The following is a 15,063-nucleotide window of genomic DNA, read 5'->3' on the forward strand; positions in this document are numbered from 1 at the left end:
GTTGAGTGTGCTGTGGTTACCAGGGCAACCATTCCTGCCTTGGGCCTACCCAGTGCTATTCATCCGCAGCAGCTGAGGGTGAGGACTTGACCAGGCAAGCTCCCTCTCTCAATAAATCAAATCTGACGGAGGCCAAAATGGGTGGACAGGGAGCACAGAACACCAAGAAAGGTCATTGGACACCAGAGATCAATTTATCCTTCCTTCACCCCTGACCACCTCTTGTGGACCAGGAAGCATAGCCCAGAAGGTAGACCTCCCGGCTGCCCACTGGGTCCTACTGGGTGTGGACTCCAGGAAGAGGCCTGGGGAGGTGGGAGGTGGGGCCTGTCCGCACTTGATGGATGGTACTGAAGCAATGTCTGGCACTTTCTTTCCCCATGGGGGAGGTGAAGTTGCAGCCACCTCTCCCCCTCTGCATTCCTGCCTGCCTGCTCAGGAAGGGGGTGGGGTGGGCCGCTGGAGCTGGGACAGGAGGGCCCTTTGCCCCGCTGGCTGAGAGTCATTTTGCAAAGATCACTCACATCTGTCTCCACTGGCATGGGAATGGAGGGGCGTGTGGACAATCCCCAAATCTCAACTGAGGTGAAGGGGGACCCATATGTCCCCACCCTCGTTTCTTCTTCTTGGCTCCCAGACCTCCTAGGATGAAAGGTGCCAGAACTCTCCATTCGGTCCACACCCCCTTCCTGCTGTATGCCAGGCATTGGGTAATACAGCCTTCCTCCAAGCGTGGTCCACAGACCCTGGGAGTCCCTAAGACCCTCTCAGGTTGGGTGAGGCCAAAACGATTTTCATCCTCCCACTAATATATGATGTGCCTTGTCAATCGTGTTGATATTCGCATTGAGGGTACGAAAGCAAGGGGGGGGGGGTAAAACTGCTGGTGTCTTAACCTAAATCAAGGCAGTAGCACCTGACTAGTCCCTGCAATCTTCATCACCACATATTGGCAGTCAAAAAAATAAATAAAAAATAAAAAAAGCCAGCTTCTCTGAAGAATGTCCTTTGATAAAGCAGCAAAAGGTTACTAACATGTGCTAGGTTTATTATAGTTACTTTAAATGAGTGAATAGGGCTTGTTTGAATTTGTAATGTGGTATATATATCGATAGATATAACCCACATGAACCAGAGCTCTTTGGGGCCCTCTGTAACTCTTAAGGGTGTAAATGGGTCCTTAGCCCAAAAGTGCCGGCCCTGCTGGGGTGATTCCTAGGCTGTGACACTGGGTCCTCCGTGTTGAAAGAGAATTGCAGCCTTTTCAGGGACCGCTTTCCCGGCTTGAGAAACCGTCTTATCTGACATAAAGGATGGAGAACATGGCTGTGTCTCCCAGCAACCCTCTCCCCCTCAAGAAGAGACTCGCACTGGAATCAAGATTTTAATGGTCTCTGCTCACGGGAGAAGCAAGGCATATACAGGCCTGCTGACGGGAGAAGCAAGGCATATACAGGCCTGCAGTGCCACCCCTCTCCCCGTGCACTGTATCCAGTGTTGAGTGGTGGGAGACAGGGGGGGTGTTTGTGCCCATGTGAGCCAGACCAGGTGTGGACTCCCCCACGCCCTAGGTTCACCTCTACTCCCTTTTCCTATCCCCCTAAGGTGGCTTGTCCCCCTCCCCATAAAAGTCACAGTGTAGCAAGGCTGAGGCAGGAGGGCCCAGGCCTCCACACCGCAGCCTGGCCTGAGTCAGGGTGGACAGCGGGTTCGTGCGCCTACGCCTGTGCCCCTGGACGTGACCGTGTGCTTTGGTCGGGTCCTGGGTGCCTCATCTCCCCCACACCAGTCCTCTTTCAGAGGTAATAGGTGGTGCGCCCACTGAGGTCAGCACACCTGACCTATTCAAACCACTTCCCCGACGATCCTTTGGCAATGGAGGCGGGGATGGGGACTGCTGTGGGTGAGGCGGAGGCCTGACACCTCTCTGTCACCTCAGGCAAACTGGAGGGAGGTGTGGAAGGCCAGGAGGGGAGGTGCTCAGCCTCGGGTACTGCTGCCCCGCTCCCCCAGGAGCCAGTAGGTGCGAACTCTGCCTTTGCCCTGGAAGGAAAAGAGGAGGAAGTTGGGGTAGGGCGTGGAAAGCCCACTTTCCCAAATGATGGGAGTGGGGCTGGCTGCTTGAAAGGGTCCCGGGGGAAGGTAACCCCCTCTGGGGCCCCAAGGGGCGGTGAGGGCAGGGATTCCTTCTCTACCTTCATTTCTACATCCCCTCGAAGCTCCAGCTCGAATCCACCAAACTCTTCCAGAACAGCCCTGGTCTCAGAAGACAAGTGGATCTTCAGGGCTGAGTAGGATAAGGAAGAAGGAGACAAGGTGAGGGATGCAAGACAAGGGAGCAGGGGAAATCAGGGGCTGTGGGGGCAGAAAGGCGCTCGCCCTCCTTCCTTCTGGCCCAGGAAGCCTCCTAATTCAGAGTCCCACCCCCTCCACGTCGACCATACCAACCCCTCCCTTAGAACTCGAGAGCTGTGCCCTCCATCCTGGTAGCCAAGAGTCATGCAGAGCTACTTCAACTTAAATTAATTAAAACTAAGTACAGTTAAAAATCCAGTGCCTCAGTGGCACAACCACATTTCAAGCGATCGATAGCCCCCTGTGACAGAGGCTACCACACTGGACAGCACAGATGACTGGGTATTCCCGTCACTGCGGGAAGTTCTGTTGGACAGCACTTGAGAGTGTGTCACCAGGCTCTAGACAGAGTGTGGCACGATGGTCAGGGGCTCAGGCTGGGTCCTGCTCTGCCTAGTACGAGCCCCAGCTTGGACGCTGGCCTGGGGAAGTAACTACACTCTCTGTGCCTCGCTTCCTGGATTGAATTGTGTTGAATGCAGCAGGAGGGCAGAGCAACAGGAAACAAGGCCAAGGGGAGAGGTGGAAACAAGCATTTATTAGGTGCCTACTGTGTGCCAGGGGCTGTGCTAGGTGTTTTTTTTTTTTTTACAACCTGAGACAGGCACCACTTTGTGGATAAACAGCTGAGGCTCAGGAAAGTTGAAAGACAATTATGTGCTCGTCACGTTACTTGGCTTCCTCACAGTAGTGAGGTCGATATTTTGTTCTCCTTTTACAGGTGAGGCTCAGGGAGGTGGAGCAAATTGACACCCAGCTGGGTCAGTTGTAGAGCTGAGTCACGCCCAAGTGGGCTGCCCTGAGCCCTCTTTCCACAGCCAAGAGGAGCAGAGGGGCCCGAAAGGTGGAATTCCTCCGGGGAACTGGTGAACATTGGCCTGGGAAGGCTTTCCAAACATTTGTCAAGAGAAGGCCGCTAGGATCTGAGTCAAAGATTAGATTCAAGGTGATCTGCCAAGGTTAAGTCCTTAGGAGCAGGGGTCGGGAAGGGAGAGGGCTAGGAGCTGGGACAGGGGCTGGACAGACAGACACAAGGGGCCTTGGGCGCTTTGGGCTCCAGCTACTGTGCCCTGAGGCATCCCGTCTAGGGGGCGACCACCATACCTTCCCCATTGGACTCCATTCTTGAGGCGGTGTTGACTGTGTCCCCAAAGAGACAGTAACGGGGCATCTTCAGCCCTACCACGCCGGCACACACGGGTCCTGGAGGGGCGGAAGCCCATCAGCGAGGGGGTGGGAGGGTGTTAAGGGAGGCAGGTGGGAGGGTGTTAGGGGAGACAGGTGGGCGGATGGAGGGCGGCCGCAGGGCGGGGCTAGGGCGTTCCTGGAGAGGTGGGACCTGAGGCCGGTGGGAGGGAACAAGCCAGCCCTCCTGGGCTCCAGCCTTCCGAAGCCCCCTCCCCGCGCCGGCGGCGCCGCACCTGTGTGGATGCCAATGCGCAGGCGCAGCTGCTCCTGTGGCCGGTGGCGGATGTGGAAGGAGCGCACGGCGTCCAGCAGCGCCAGGGCCATGCGGGCCACCTCGCGGGCGTGCAGCCGCCCGTTCCGCACCGGGAGCCCCGACACCACCATGTAGGCGTCGCCGATCGTCTCCACCTGTGAGGGCGGCGAGAGGGTGCAGGACTGGAGGGCTGGAACTTGGTCTCTCCTGTGCCGCCCCCAACACCTCCTGCACTGTCATTCTGTGCCCCCACCAGCCTGCTGCTGTCTCATCTCCCATCTCCTGCGGGGTTTCTCTGCCTGCTCAGTCTCCCTTGACACTGTCTCTGTCCACGTCCCTTGGTCTCTTCTCTTAAAGCGTCTATGTCACTCTGCCCTGCATCTTCGTCTAACCCTGCCCAGGAGTCTGTCCGTCCCTTTTCATCCTTACTCCCACCCTCACCTTGTACACGTCGAAGTTGTCTATAACAGCATCAAAGCAAGTGTACAGATCATTGAGGAGGGTCACCACCTGAAAGGGAAGACAGCCAGGTCACCACCTGGGCGGGGAGTAAGGGACCCCACCTGGGCTTGGGTGGGAACAGCGGAACCAGACGACAGGCCTCTAGGGGTGGAGATGCTAAGCCAAGCGCACCTTCCTGGTCTTCACCTGCGGCTGCTCCCTGACTCACCTGCATGGGCGTGCTCTCCGCAGACAGGGCTGTGAACCCCACAATGTCACTGAAGTAGATAGTGACGCTGTCAAAGGCTTCGGCCTGGACTGTCTCCCCGCGCTTCAGCTGCTCAGCCACTGAACTGAGGGGTCAGAGGTCAGCAGGTGAGGTGGGGGCCACACAGGCGTGGCAAGCCGGCCAGGGGCAGGCAGGGGCAGACATGCGCGCGCACTCACTGAGGCAGAATCTGGTAGAGCAGGGCCTCCGCCTTGCGCTTCTCCTCCAGGTAGGCCTGCGTGCGCTCCTCCACCAGCTCCTCTAGGTTGTTGGCATACTGCTCCATGCGCGACAGCAGGTTGTCCAGGATGTTGCTGCTGTTCTCCCTGGAGGCCAGGGGCGGGGGTGGGGCGGATGGGACAGTGAGGAGAGCAGCACACCCCACCCTCCCCAGGCGGAAGGTCAGCACCCCTGCCTCGGTGGGGACCCTGGAGAAGGTCGGGGGTGGGAGGCACAGCAGGATGGGGTGGCAGGGGAAAGGGTAGGAGGAAAGTTGGCTTCACCTCTGAGACACCAGTGTCAAGCCAGAAGCTTTGGGCATACTGGCTATTTTGTTCAACTTGATTGAACACAGTGAGTTAGGAGGAGGCAGAGGAGGCCCCATTGGACAGGGATCAATTGGGGACAGTGGGAGGGAGGCTATCAGTGGTGTGTGTGGAGGCACTGGGCCTCAGGGGGACACATGGAGCGGGGGCTCAAAGTGGGGGAGCTCCTGTGGAAGGCAGGGAGGCCCCATTGACTCTGCACACCACTGAAACGTGGGGGGCTGAGCAGGCAGGGTGTGGGGTGGCGGTGTTGGTGGAGGAGAGGGTGTGAGATGTAGGGGCTGTGGGGACATCTGGCTTGTGTGGTATTCACAAAGGGGACTGAGACTGGTGGCTGCAGTAGGCTATGTAAGAGGGGCTTTGAGTGGTTCCCTCTCCCACTGCTGGGTGAAACTTAAGGGGGGCATGCGGTGATGGAGTTGGGGGGAGGCTTAGGGGGCTCCAGCAACCTGTTAAACTTGCGCAGCATCAGGCGGATCTGCTGGAAGGGCGGCCGCTCCTGCGGGTCCTCAGCCCAGCACCACTGCATCAGGTGGTCCAGCTCCTCCAGGTGACTCTGCAGGGCCACGGAGGGCCGGAAGGGGGGCTGCTCGCCCCGAGTCACACGCTCGATGATCTCTGTGTGGTGGGGAGAGGGGCTGAGGGGCACGGTCAGCCAAGGCCCTGAGAGCCAGTGTGAGGAGGCAGGACCAGGCATGGGGCAGGCAGGCCCTGCAGGGAACGGGGCCAGTCACGTGTCAGGGCCACTGGCAGCAATGGAGCGAAGGGTGGTGGCTGAGGTTCCCAGAAGGAAGCTATGGCGTTTCCAGGGGTCCCTCTCTCTGGGGCTGGGGTTAGTGGAGACGGTGGGGAGGCCAGGGGACAGCAGGGCCCTCTCACCTTTGGGGCTGAGGTCCAAACCTTCCACATGGAAGACGCCACACCTCAGAGCGATCTCCTGAAGGATGATCCCAAAGCTGTACACGTCACCAGCCTGGGAGCCCCGGGCAGGGGGCGAGGCCATTCGAAGGAGCTCTGGGGCTGTCCACAGCTTTTCTGCGGGTCAGAGGTCAGGAGTCACAGGGTGAAGGGCCCCAGAGCTAAAGGGAAACAAGGAGGTGGCTACAGATGTGACCGACCAGACCGACCGGGGCTGATGTGGAGACATCACACTGAGTGTTAGAGCTAGAAGAGGACTGGAGATGAATGAACAGAGTCAGGAGAGGCGTGCCCAAGCCCATCAGAGGCCAGGTATCAGTCTCCCTGCTGGGCTGGGCCGGGGGCAGGGCTGGGGACAGCGGCTCACTGGCATAGAGGGTATGTCCTTGCTCTGGCTCTGGGTTCCGGAAGCTCTCCAGCCCGTAATCGGTGATCTTGAGCACGAAGCGCCCATCTACCACGCAGTTGGATGACTTGAGGTTCCCATGGGAGCAAATGGCTCCATTATGTAGAAACAGCATACCCTGGGGAATGTGGGAGTCAGGGCGTTGGCTCTGGGAGGGGCCTACAATTCCGGCCGGAGAAGAAGCACGCCTCCCCCACATGCCGTGGCTCTCCTGGACATACCTTGACGATGTCATTGGTGAGGGAATACCGAAACATCCAGTCCAGGGTGATGCTCTCATTCTCCAGGATGTCCTGCTGGGCGCTGAGAGTCAGACATGTGCCCTGCAGTCCCCCGGAGGAGGAATGCAGGGGTCCTACTGCCTTCAGCTGGCAGAGCAGGACAAAGCTTTGGATTTACGCTAGAGCCACTGCGCTCCCTTTTGACAGACAGGCCAAGTAAAGGTCAGAAAGAGGGAGCGGCTTGCCTGGGTCAGATGGCCAGTCAGGGTCATGGTCAGGGCTAGACCCAGGTTTACTGACCCCCCACCTTGTCCCCTCACCTGCAGGCTCCCGCGGGGACAGTACTCTGTGAGGATACAGATGTTGGGGGGGTCGGTGCAGGCACCCACAAACCTGGTCAGGTGGTCATTCTGCACGTCCCGCATCTGCAGGTGGGAGCCAGCATCAGGAGCCTGTCAGGGACCTCACTATCCACCAAGTTGTCTCCCTTCCTCAAGGACCCCTCAGTCTCCTTAATTCCCCATTCGTTCTCCACAAACGTCCTAGGACCTTTCATGGTGATTCGCACCCATGTCCTTTAGCCCACCTTCCCCCACAATCCGCTCCCTGCTCTCTGCCTCCTCAGCCCTCCACCCGCAAGGGCATCGAGGATGGCCCCTGGAGGACCTTCCTGCAGGACATCTCCAGTCCTCCCTCACCTGTGCTCCCCCCACTCCCACCCACAATATGCAAGGGCCCCTCCCAGGGCTACAGACAACCCTGAAGTCCCCGCCATAACCAGTTCTGTGCGCCAAACCCCTGTGTTTCCCTGGGACCCCTCCCCAGGCCACTTCCTCACTCCCCCACATTACATGCTTCAGTTCAAACAGGACTTTTCTGGTCAGCTCAATGCGTTTACGGTTCACATGTTTCACCGCCACGAGGTTGCCCTGGGCAAGGAATGCAGACAGTCACTGTGAGGAGGTGGCCCAGTGCCCGGGGAACTCCAGCTGCTCTTGCCAGCCCACTGCCAACTCCCGGACCCTCCCCAGTCCTGTCAGAACACACCTGCCGCAGTCCCCAGGCCCACCTTATAATACGCTGTCTTGGCAAAGACCTGCAACTGGCCCTCTGTGGTGAGCAGGGAGCCGTAATTGGAGCCTCTCTGAAGGGGTGGAGAGCAGGAGGGATGGTCAGCCCCTTCAATCTTCCAGGTCAGCATACAGCATCAATATCTCCCTGGGCCCGGCTGTCCCTCCTGGTGGCTTGAGCGCTCATCTTCACTACCCTGCCTTATCTTTGTGTCACTTTGCTTTTCATTCCACACCATGAAATCCTCTCATTTACTTTTTTTTTTTTAATGTATTTTCACATACACTATCTTCAACCTTTGAAAGAGCCCCAAGGGAGGCTCTGTAGAGGGAATCATTATGGGAGGTAGTCTCAGAGAGGTCCCAGAAACCTGCTCCCTCTCTCTCCCCTACCCATCAGGTACTGCGCTTTCTCCCATACCCAGCTCTCCCCTATTTCCCCCCCCATACCAGTGTCCTTACCCCACTCAAGGTCAGTCGGCTGCCCATACTCCGAAGGTGTCTCTCCAGGCTACTGGGCTGCAGGTCCTCCCAGCGCACCCGCCACAGCTCTGAGGCCAGCTCCTTTTCTAGCCGCATCTTCCTGGGGCATGAAACCTGCGTCTGAGCTGGTCTGAGCCCCTGACCCAGGCCAGGGATGCTCTGCCCGCAGCCCCTTCTCGGAGCCCTGGAACCACTGCTTGTGCTGAGACAACCCCACTGCTATCATAAGAGGCAGATGGGGGACTGTCCCCTGGGCTGAGAGCCGGGAGGTTTGGGTGAAATCCTGCCTCACAGGGACCTTGGGGTAGTCACTTCACTTCTGAGTCTCATGTCTTCATGTCCAAATGTCCTCATTTGGAAACTGGGGACCTCGATATTTGTTTCAAAGCGTTGTTATAAAAATACACTTATAAGAAAAGAAATGCTGTGTGTGGAGGTGCCTGCACATAGTATATGCTTGACCAGCACTGGTTTTCTCCCCTCCCTCCTTCCTTCCCTCAGTTGGTAACTTCTGCACTTTTTTTTTTAGCTCTACTGGAAGGCAGGACGGGCTCCTTTATCTCTCTGGAGGGCTCACCATCCTTGCTCAGCTAACAGGGGCCCAACCCCAAAGGGTCTGAATGAACCATTGCTCCCCATCCAATCCACAGAAGCAGGAAGAGAGGACGAGTCAGCCCACTGCCACCATCCACAGCCCCATGATGCCTCTCCCGCAACCTCTCTGCTCCTTCTCTGGTCCCCATGCCCTCCCTGGCCACTTCTATCCCTGTTCCCTCCTCCTTTCCTACCCTGCTGTCTCCTCTCCCCTTCTCCCTTCCCTCTGGGTCTCTGCCACCTCCCCTGCTGTAGCTTCTCCAGGTCTCCCAGCCTCACTCACCACCCTCATCTGACAGCTCACCTGTAGATGAAGATGGAGACGATGAGGATACTGAGCAGGGACAGGCTGCCCACCAAAGCCAGCGCCTCGAGGACGGAAAAGTGGGCTGCGAGAGTTCAAAGTGCAGCAAGAGATATTTTGGTTAGACAGCAGGAGGAAGACACTTCTCACAGTCAACCAGCGAAGCAGGATGACGGACAAAGGGGAGACGAGCAGGAGGAGGGGGTCTCTCCAGAAAATTCTCAGTGTGGGAGCGGACCACCCATTTGTATCCCCCTGGGGGGAAGTAGCATCTCCAGGTTGGAGGCCCGGATGGCAAGGGGCAGGCACCTTGGTTGCAGGCTGGGTCCTCATTGTCAAAGCCGCATTTGGGGATGTCAGGAGGCGGGTACCCCAGGGGCCAGTTCAGCTTGCGCCCTGACACAGCCTCCAGCTCTTGGGAAGCCCCATCGTAGTTCAGGACCACCTGTGGGAGACGGCAGGAGTGGTGGGCGGGCAAGGCCTGTTGGGGGGGAGGCTCCCGTCCAATGGAGCAGTCCTGCCTCCTACCTACCCCACCTACCCCCTACTCTGCTTCCGGAGCCTGTATGTGGGCTGTCAACTATTTACCAAGCCCCTGCTGTGAGTGGATACAGAGAGACCCCATACCCATGCCCCATGTCATCGGAGTGGGAAAACTTGAAAACCCCTCAAGGGGGACAAAACAAAACAAAACACAAGAAAACTCCATCTAGAACCCAGCCCTGCACTCAGGGAATTTATAATCTTGGGCTGAAGCACATAGAAAAAGGCAATGTTCTCTGTCCACATTTCCAGGGCCTAATCCATGGACCCCTCCTCCAGGAAGCCTTCCCTGGATGATCTGCCCCTTGGCGCCTGTGCTCAGCTGCTTCCTGTTCCTGTCTGCACTTGGATGCACAATGTGCATGCATCTCGGCCCTCGGTGGCCTGTCCCTGCTGGGATGCGTCCTGCCCACCTTAGAAGACACCGGACTTCCTACGGCCAGGCCATGCTCTTTCCGCAGTCATGAGCTAAGGGGACTGCATGTTAGTCCCTATCGTTCTGGTTGCTCCCCTAGACAGGAGTTGGGTCTCTTTTATGCAGGGCTCTTCATCACGGTGGGGTGACTACAGAATAGATAGATGCCCTAGCAGGCTGTGGGGGAAGCACTGCCTTCTGGGGGCACAGCCTTACCCTGAAGCTGGCATTCTCAGGTTCCATATCCCAGAGGGAGAAGTCGGTCTCCCGATCTCCATTGCTGTCTATTGTCAGGTATCCTGTCACACCTGGGGGCACGGAAGAAGGTGGCTGTGTTTTGAGGGAGTGGAAGGAAGTTCAAGGACACCCCCCATGTCATCTCCATCCCTTGATCATCGCTGCCTTGCCTTCCAAACATATACATATATGGAATGATAATAAAAGGGACAGATATTTCAGCAGCAGGAAAGATTGGGGTTGGACACTTAGAAGGACTTCTTGACCGAGCTAGGGAGAAGGGAGAGGCCGGAGGGCCCAGAGGAAGTTGTGGAGGTTCCCTGTAGAAGACAGGAAAAGACTGGCGTGGGTGAGTCCTGTGTGGCAGGCAGGACGAGAGGCTCCTCGTGGCCTCCTGCTTGGGGCAGCCCAAGGCAGCCCGTTCTTGTCACCTCCAGGCCCTGACCTTGGAAGCTCCGGTTCCACATCCGCTGTGTGATGCCCTCCCCATCGGTGACCGTTCCCCCATGTTCCAGAGTCTCCGTCACTGCCTGGATATAGAGCAGGAGCCCGTCGTGGAAGGATGCTGGGATGATGTTCACCTGCAGGGGCGAATAGAGCCTGGCTGGGGGTGGGGGGGCGGTGAGCACAGGAAGGGCACCGAGTGGGCACTGTGGGGGAGGGAATGGAGGCGCTGGGAGCTGGGAGGAAGATGGGAGAAACCGTGTAACGGAATTTGCTACTTATGAGACACTTCCACCGTTTCTGAATCGCGCAAGGTAGGCAGGACATAGCACCCCCATTTTACTTATGAGGATGAGATTCAGAGGTTGAACAACTTGTTAACTCCCCCCCCCCATCATCAGGAGAGATACGGGAACAATGGGAAGGGAAACCTGGGAATACTGGGATGGCAGAGGGCCACGGAGAAGGGGCTGGAGGTCCACTGGAGGGTCCCAGGACCCTCTCCTACCAGGCCATCCTCCATGGTGAAGTTAAACTGCTCACGAGCCACATGTTTCAGCTGCTGCAGGAACTGTAAGTACTCAGGGTTGTCCGGCTCTTTATAGGTAATGATTTTGGCAGCCTGAGGAAGGGGCCAGTGGGGACTGGTGAGCTGGGGGCTCACCTGTCCTCCCGGGACCCTGGGACCCACCTCCCAGAGCTGCATCTCGATGGCTTAGCTCACGCTCACCCTGGACCCTATGCCTTAGGTGAGGGGCTGCCTGCTCCAAAGCAGGAGATCCAATGGGACAGCTTCTTCAAGTCCTGTCAGTCTGAGGGACTTGAACATCCTTCCACCTCAAGCCCATTCCGGATTCTTTTTCCGCCTCCTGGCTCTGAGTCCCCTGCCCTTCATACCCCCTGGCCCCAGCCCCCTGCCCTTCGTCACCCAACTACCTATGCGCACCAAGAGTCTCTTTTCTGGGATCCTTTCAGACAGTGAGGCACCCACCGTCCAGACACCACGTGCCACCAGGTCAGAGTCCCACAGCCCGGGCCACCCACCTGGACACTCACCTGGAAGGCCTGGCGGGCTCTGACATCCTGCCCGTCCCCTCTCTCCCAAGGCCTGTGGGACGCAAGGCCGTGTGCACCCTGCAGGCTTTGCCCAAAGAGGTCCAGGTGGAAAAAAACATAGTCCCCTCCACTCAGGCCGGCTTCCGCGGCCATGAACATCAGGGTTCGGAAGGCATCTGGGGAGCTGCAGATGTAGATAACTGGGGAGGAAGAAGACGGTCAGGCAGAGCCGCCTGGGTCCTGGGGGCAGGGGGAGCTCTGGGTAGAGGAGGTGAGGCTTCCGGGGGGACGTTCTGAGACCCTGGGGGCGAGTCAGTGGAACTCCTGCCTCGGTCCAGGCTGTGGCAGGAGAAAGGTGGCGATGGGTGGGGGGAGGCGGGGGGAGGGGAGAAGGAGCAGAGATCAGGACGGTGGCAGCAGCAGGGCGGAAGGTGGGGATGGTGGGGTCGGGACGGTGGAGGAGGGAGAGGAGGGCCAGCTGGAGAGCAGAGGGCGTGTGGGAGTCAGCGGAGGAGGAGGTGGAGGAGGGGAGAAGGCTGAGGGGAAGAGGCAGAAAACGGGCGAGAAAAAAGGGATGGGCACGCAGCCGGGACCTACTAAGCGCCAGGGTGGCAGCGGGCATGGCCCCACTCCTGCTAACCCCGGGAGAACCTGTGGGCAGGAGGTGGGGCCGTAGGGGAGGTGAGGAGAGAGGGGAGCGTAGGGACGTCTGGAGAGGCGGGTGGAGAAGGAGAGGGAAATAGAAACTCAGAGGTGGAAAGGGCCGAGGAGGCCGAGGCGGGACTGAGGAGCCGCGGGGACGCGGAGGGGGAGAGGGGGAGGACAGGCCGGGGGGAGAGAAGGGCCACTCGGCGGCTCGGAGGGCTGCGGGCGCTGCGGCCCAGCGGCGGGCCCGGGGGCGCGGTCACCTCGGCCCTTGCGCTGCACCGTCTGCAGCAGCCTGGCGTAGTGGTCGCGGTCGCCCTCGGCGAACTCCATGTGCTCCACCGTGATGTTGAGGAGGCCGCGGACCCGCAAGAACAGCCCCTCCACGACGAAGAAGCAGGGCTGGTCGTCGTGCGGCCGGTAGCCGTAGAGCACGAGCGCCCGCTGCTCCCAGCCCAGCCGTCGGTGCAGCGTCGCCACGAAGTCGCCCAGCTTGGCGTGGGTGGGCCCGGCGCGGGTGGTCAGCTGGTACTCGTCCTTGGAATCGAAGCCCTGGGCCGGGGCGCCGGCCGTCAGCAGCGGCACCCGCCAGTGCGCGGTGAAGCGCCCCACCGGGGCGGCGGCGTACACGCAGCCGGGGCCCAGGAACACCGCCGGCTCGTGCTCGAACTTGAGGTCCACGGCGGCCAGCGGCGCGGCGGTGTCGGAGCAGACGCCCCGCGCGTCCTCGCTGCTGCCCAGCACCGTGCGGACCGTCCAGCCGGGCAGCAGGTCGGGCCGCGCCTTCACCCCGGCCAGGGCCAGTTCCACGGCCGGGCCCACGCGCGCCCACGACCACGGGTACGAGGTGTTGGCCAGCGGCAGCACCACGGCCACCGTCAGGACGGCCGCGTGGCTGCCCGGGAGCAGCAGCAGCAGCGGCGCCAGAAGCAGCGGCAGGCGCAGGCGGGCGCCGGTGGGGCCCCCGGGGTGCGGCATGGCCTCAGCGGGCACCGCGGCAGGCGGGCGCTCCCACCATGGCCTCCGCGGTCCCCTCGGGCTCCGGGCGCGCCCCGGTGGCGCCCACCCCGGGGCACGCCGACCCCTCCAGCTGCGACGGTCGCCGCCCGGAGCTCCAGGGGGCGCTGGGCGGGCGCGAGGGCGGGCGGACCCCCCGGCGGGGCGCGCGAAGGCGAGGTGCGCGGAGGGCTCTGGCGGAGCAGGTGGGCGCGCGGAGGGGAGCGCGGCAGCCCCGGGGACCCGAGCGAGCGAGAACGTGTGCGTGCGTGTGAGTGGGGAGGAAAAGCGAGCGCTCGCGGGCGCTCCGGGGAGAAGGTGGGAGAGGGGAGTGCGTGTCGCCTGAGTGCGGGAGCGCTGCCCCAAGCGAGAGTGCCAGAAGGGGCGTCCGGCCGGCCCAAGTCTCCGGCTGTCCGGGGGGGACTGGGGAGGACCCGAGCCAAGCTCCGAACCCTCCCTCCCGGCCGCTTCCCCTCCCAGAAACGGTGACAGCAGAGCCAATCCCGGATCTTTAACTCTTTCCTTCCTGCCCCCAAGTCGCGGGCTCTCCGGTGCCCACAGCCCGCGCGCTGCCCGCTTAGACCCTCTTCCCGCTTCTCGGCCGCCCAACGTCTGCCCCTTCAGGGAGGCGGCCCTCGCGGACCCGGCTCCCTCGCCGGGATGGGAAGGAGGCCTGAACGGAGAAGGGTTTGGGAGCCACCGGGGGCCTCTGGCGCCCACGTCGCGCCCTTCCTACCTGGTTCCGTCTGGGGAAGAGAGAAAGACTTGTTGGTTTGGGATCTCTCGGCGGGGAAAGGTGTGAGTGTGTGGATGTGTGTGCGTGGCGGTGGGGCGGGAAGGTCACGGGTTTCTGGAAAAGGCGTTCAAGGAGGTGAGCCCAGGGACCCGGTGATCCAGTCCGTCTAGGATGGCCCCACCCCACCCTCCCGCCCCGTGGAGCGGATCCGCGGAGAAAAAGGACCAGGTGGAAGGATGAAGTTAACTCTTTAGTTCCCAAATGGTTGTAGACAGGGGAGGGAGAGCATGCGGGGGCCTGGAGGTGGGCAGAGGTGTGAGTGACCTCAGGGCCGCTCCGGGAGTGTGACTGTGTGGATGTGTGTTTTGTGTTGAGAAGGATTGTTAAAATGAGGTTCGTGGAGGTGGTGGGAAATGGTGTTGAAAATGACCCGCAGAGGCGTCATTTGGGGAGAAGGTTTGGGGGCACTTGACTGCTGTGCCGCTGGGCGGGACCCCTGTGGAATCCGTCTGCCCTCTAACGGTCAACAGGCGTCATTGACGGTATTTTGCCGCCAACCTCTCCAACCCTGCGCCCAGGGAGGAGGACCCTAGATCCCCAAGCTTTCTTCGGTTTTGCAAACGGTTCCAGGGGACCTCGTACGCGTTAAGCACCAGCTAGATGCTGAGGGCAAAAGAGAGAAATATATATAGTCCGTACCTCTGAGGAGCTCTATTTGGGATAAATAGGCATAATGTAATATCGTTTAGCACCAAAAACAGAGAGATTGATACGTTGCTACGGAGTCCAGGTGAGCACTATTCTGCCTGTATCGGAGCCAGGAAAATCTCCAAAGAGAAGTAATTAAACAGGGGTAGAAGGATGAGAAAGGTATTCTGTGCAGAGAGAGCAGAATACTGAAGTCTGTTTCCTATAATGGAATTGTAGGAGATTTTTGAATATTCT

At 59.7% G+C, this 15,063-nt stretch overlaps 1 protein-coding gene across 2 annotated transcripts; it reads right to left on the reverse strand.

The window, feature by feature from the left end:
- Window positions 1-1,027: 1,027 nt before the first annotated feature.
- On the reverse strand, window positions 1,028-14,272 carry NPR1 (natriuretic peptide receptor 1). 2 transcript variants are annotated; one of them, XM_019627411.1, is made up of 22 exons: window positions 12,650-14,272; window positions 11,742-11,941; window positions 11,194-11,307; window positions 10,687-10,822; window positions 10,221-10,312; window positions 9,356-9,491; window positions 9,047-9,131; window positions 8,128-8,248; window positions 7,665-7,739; window positions 7,447-7,524; window positions 6,916-7,020; window positions 6,596-6,670; window positions 6,336-6,492; window positions 5,930-6,085; window positions 5,500-5,668; window positions 4,685-4,831; window positions 4,467-4,590; window positions 4,238-4,306; window positions 3,777-3,951; window positions 3,460-3,558; window positions 2,196-2,287; window positions 1,028-2,043 (listed from the first exon to the last, which is right to left on the reverse strand). In XM_019627411.1, exons 1-22 carry the CDS (start codon window positions 13,362-13,364, stop codon window positions 1,981-1,983), a joined length of 3,183 nt encoding a protein of 1,060 aa, XP_019482956.1. In that variant the 5' UTR covers window positions 13,365-14,272; the 3' UTR covers window positions 1,028-1,980. The 2 variants fall into 2 exon arrangements, with proteins under 2 accessions (XP_019482956.1, XP_019482955.1); XM_019627410.1 differs by having other exon boundaries at window positions 6,596-6,667; window positions 12,650-14,100.
- Between the last annotated feature and the right edge of the window lie 791 nt (window positions 14,273-15,063).

Source organism: Hipposideros armiger, unplaced genomic scaffold, assembly GCF_001890085.2.
Source record: "Hipposideros armiger isolate ML-2016 unplaced genomic scaffold, ASM189008v1 scaffold_729, whole genome shotgun sequence".
Taxonomy (NCBI): domain Eukaryota; kingdom Metazoa; phylum Chordata; class Mammalia; order Chiroptera; family Hipposideridae; genus Hipposideros; species Hipposideros armiger.

What these genes read in the sequence shown, in the direction of transcription:
- NPR1 (XM_019627411.1), bottom strand. Translation starts at nt 13,364, where the DNA reads ATGCCGCACCCCGGGGGCCCCACCGGCGCCCGCCTGCGCCTGCCGCTG. An exon ending in GTCCCCGCGGGAGCCTGCAG is followed by an intron (nt 6,671 to 6,915) that starts GTGAGGGGACAA and finishes CTCAGCGCCCAG; the next exon opens with CAGGACATCCTGGAGAATGA. An exon ending in CTCTACCAGATTCTGCCTCA is followed by an intron (nt 4,591 to 4,684) that starts GTGAGTGCGCGC and finishes CTGACCCCTCAG; the next exon opens with TTCAGTGGCTGAGCAGCTGA.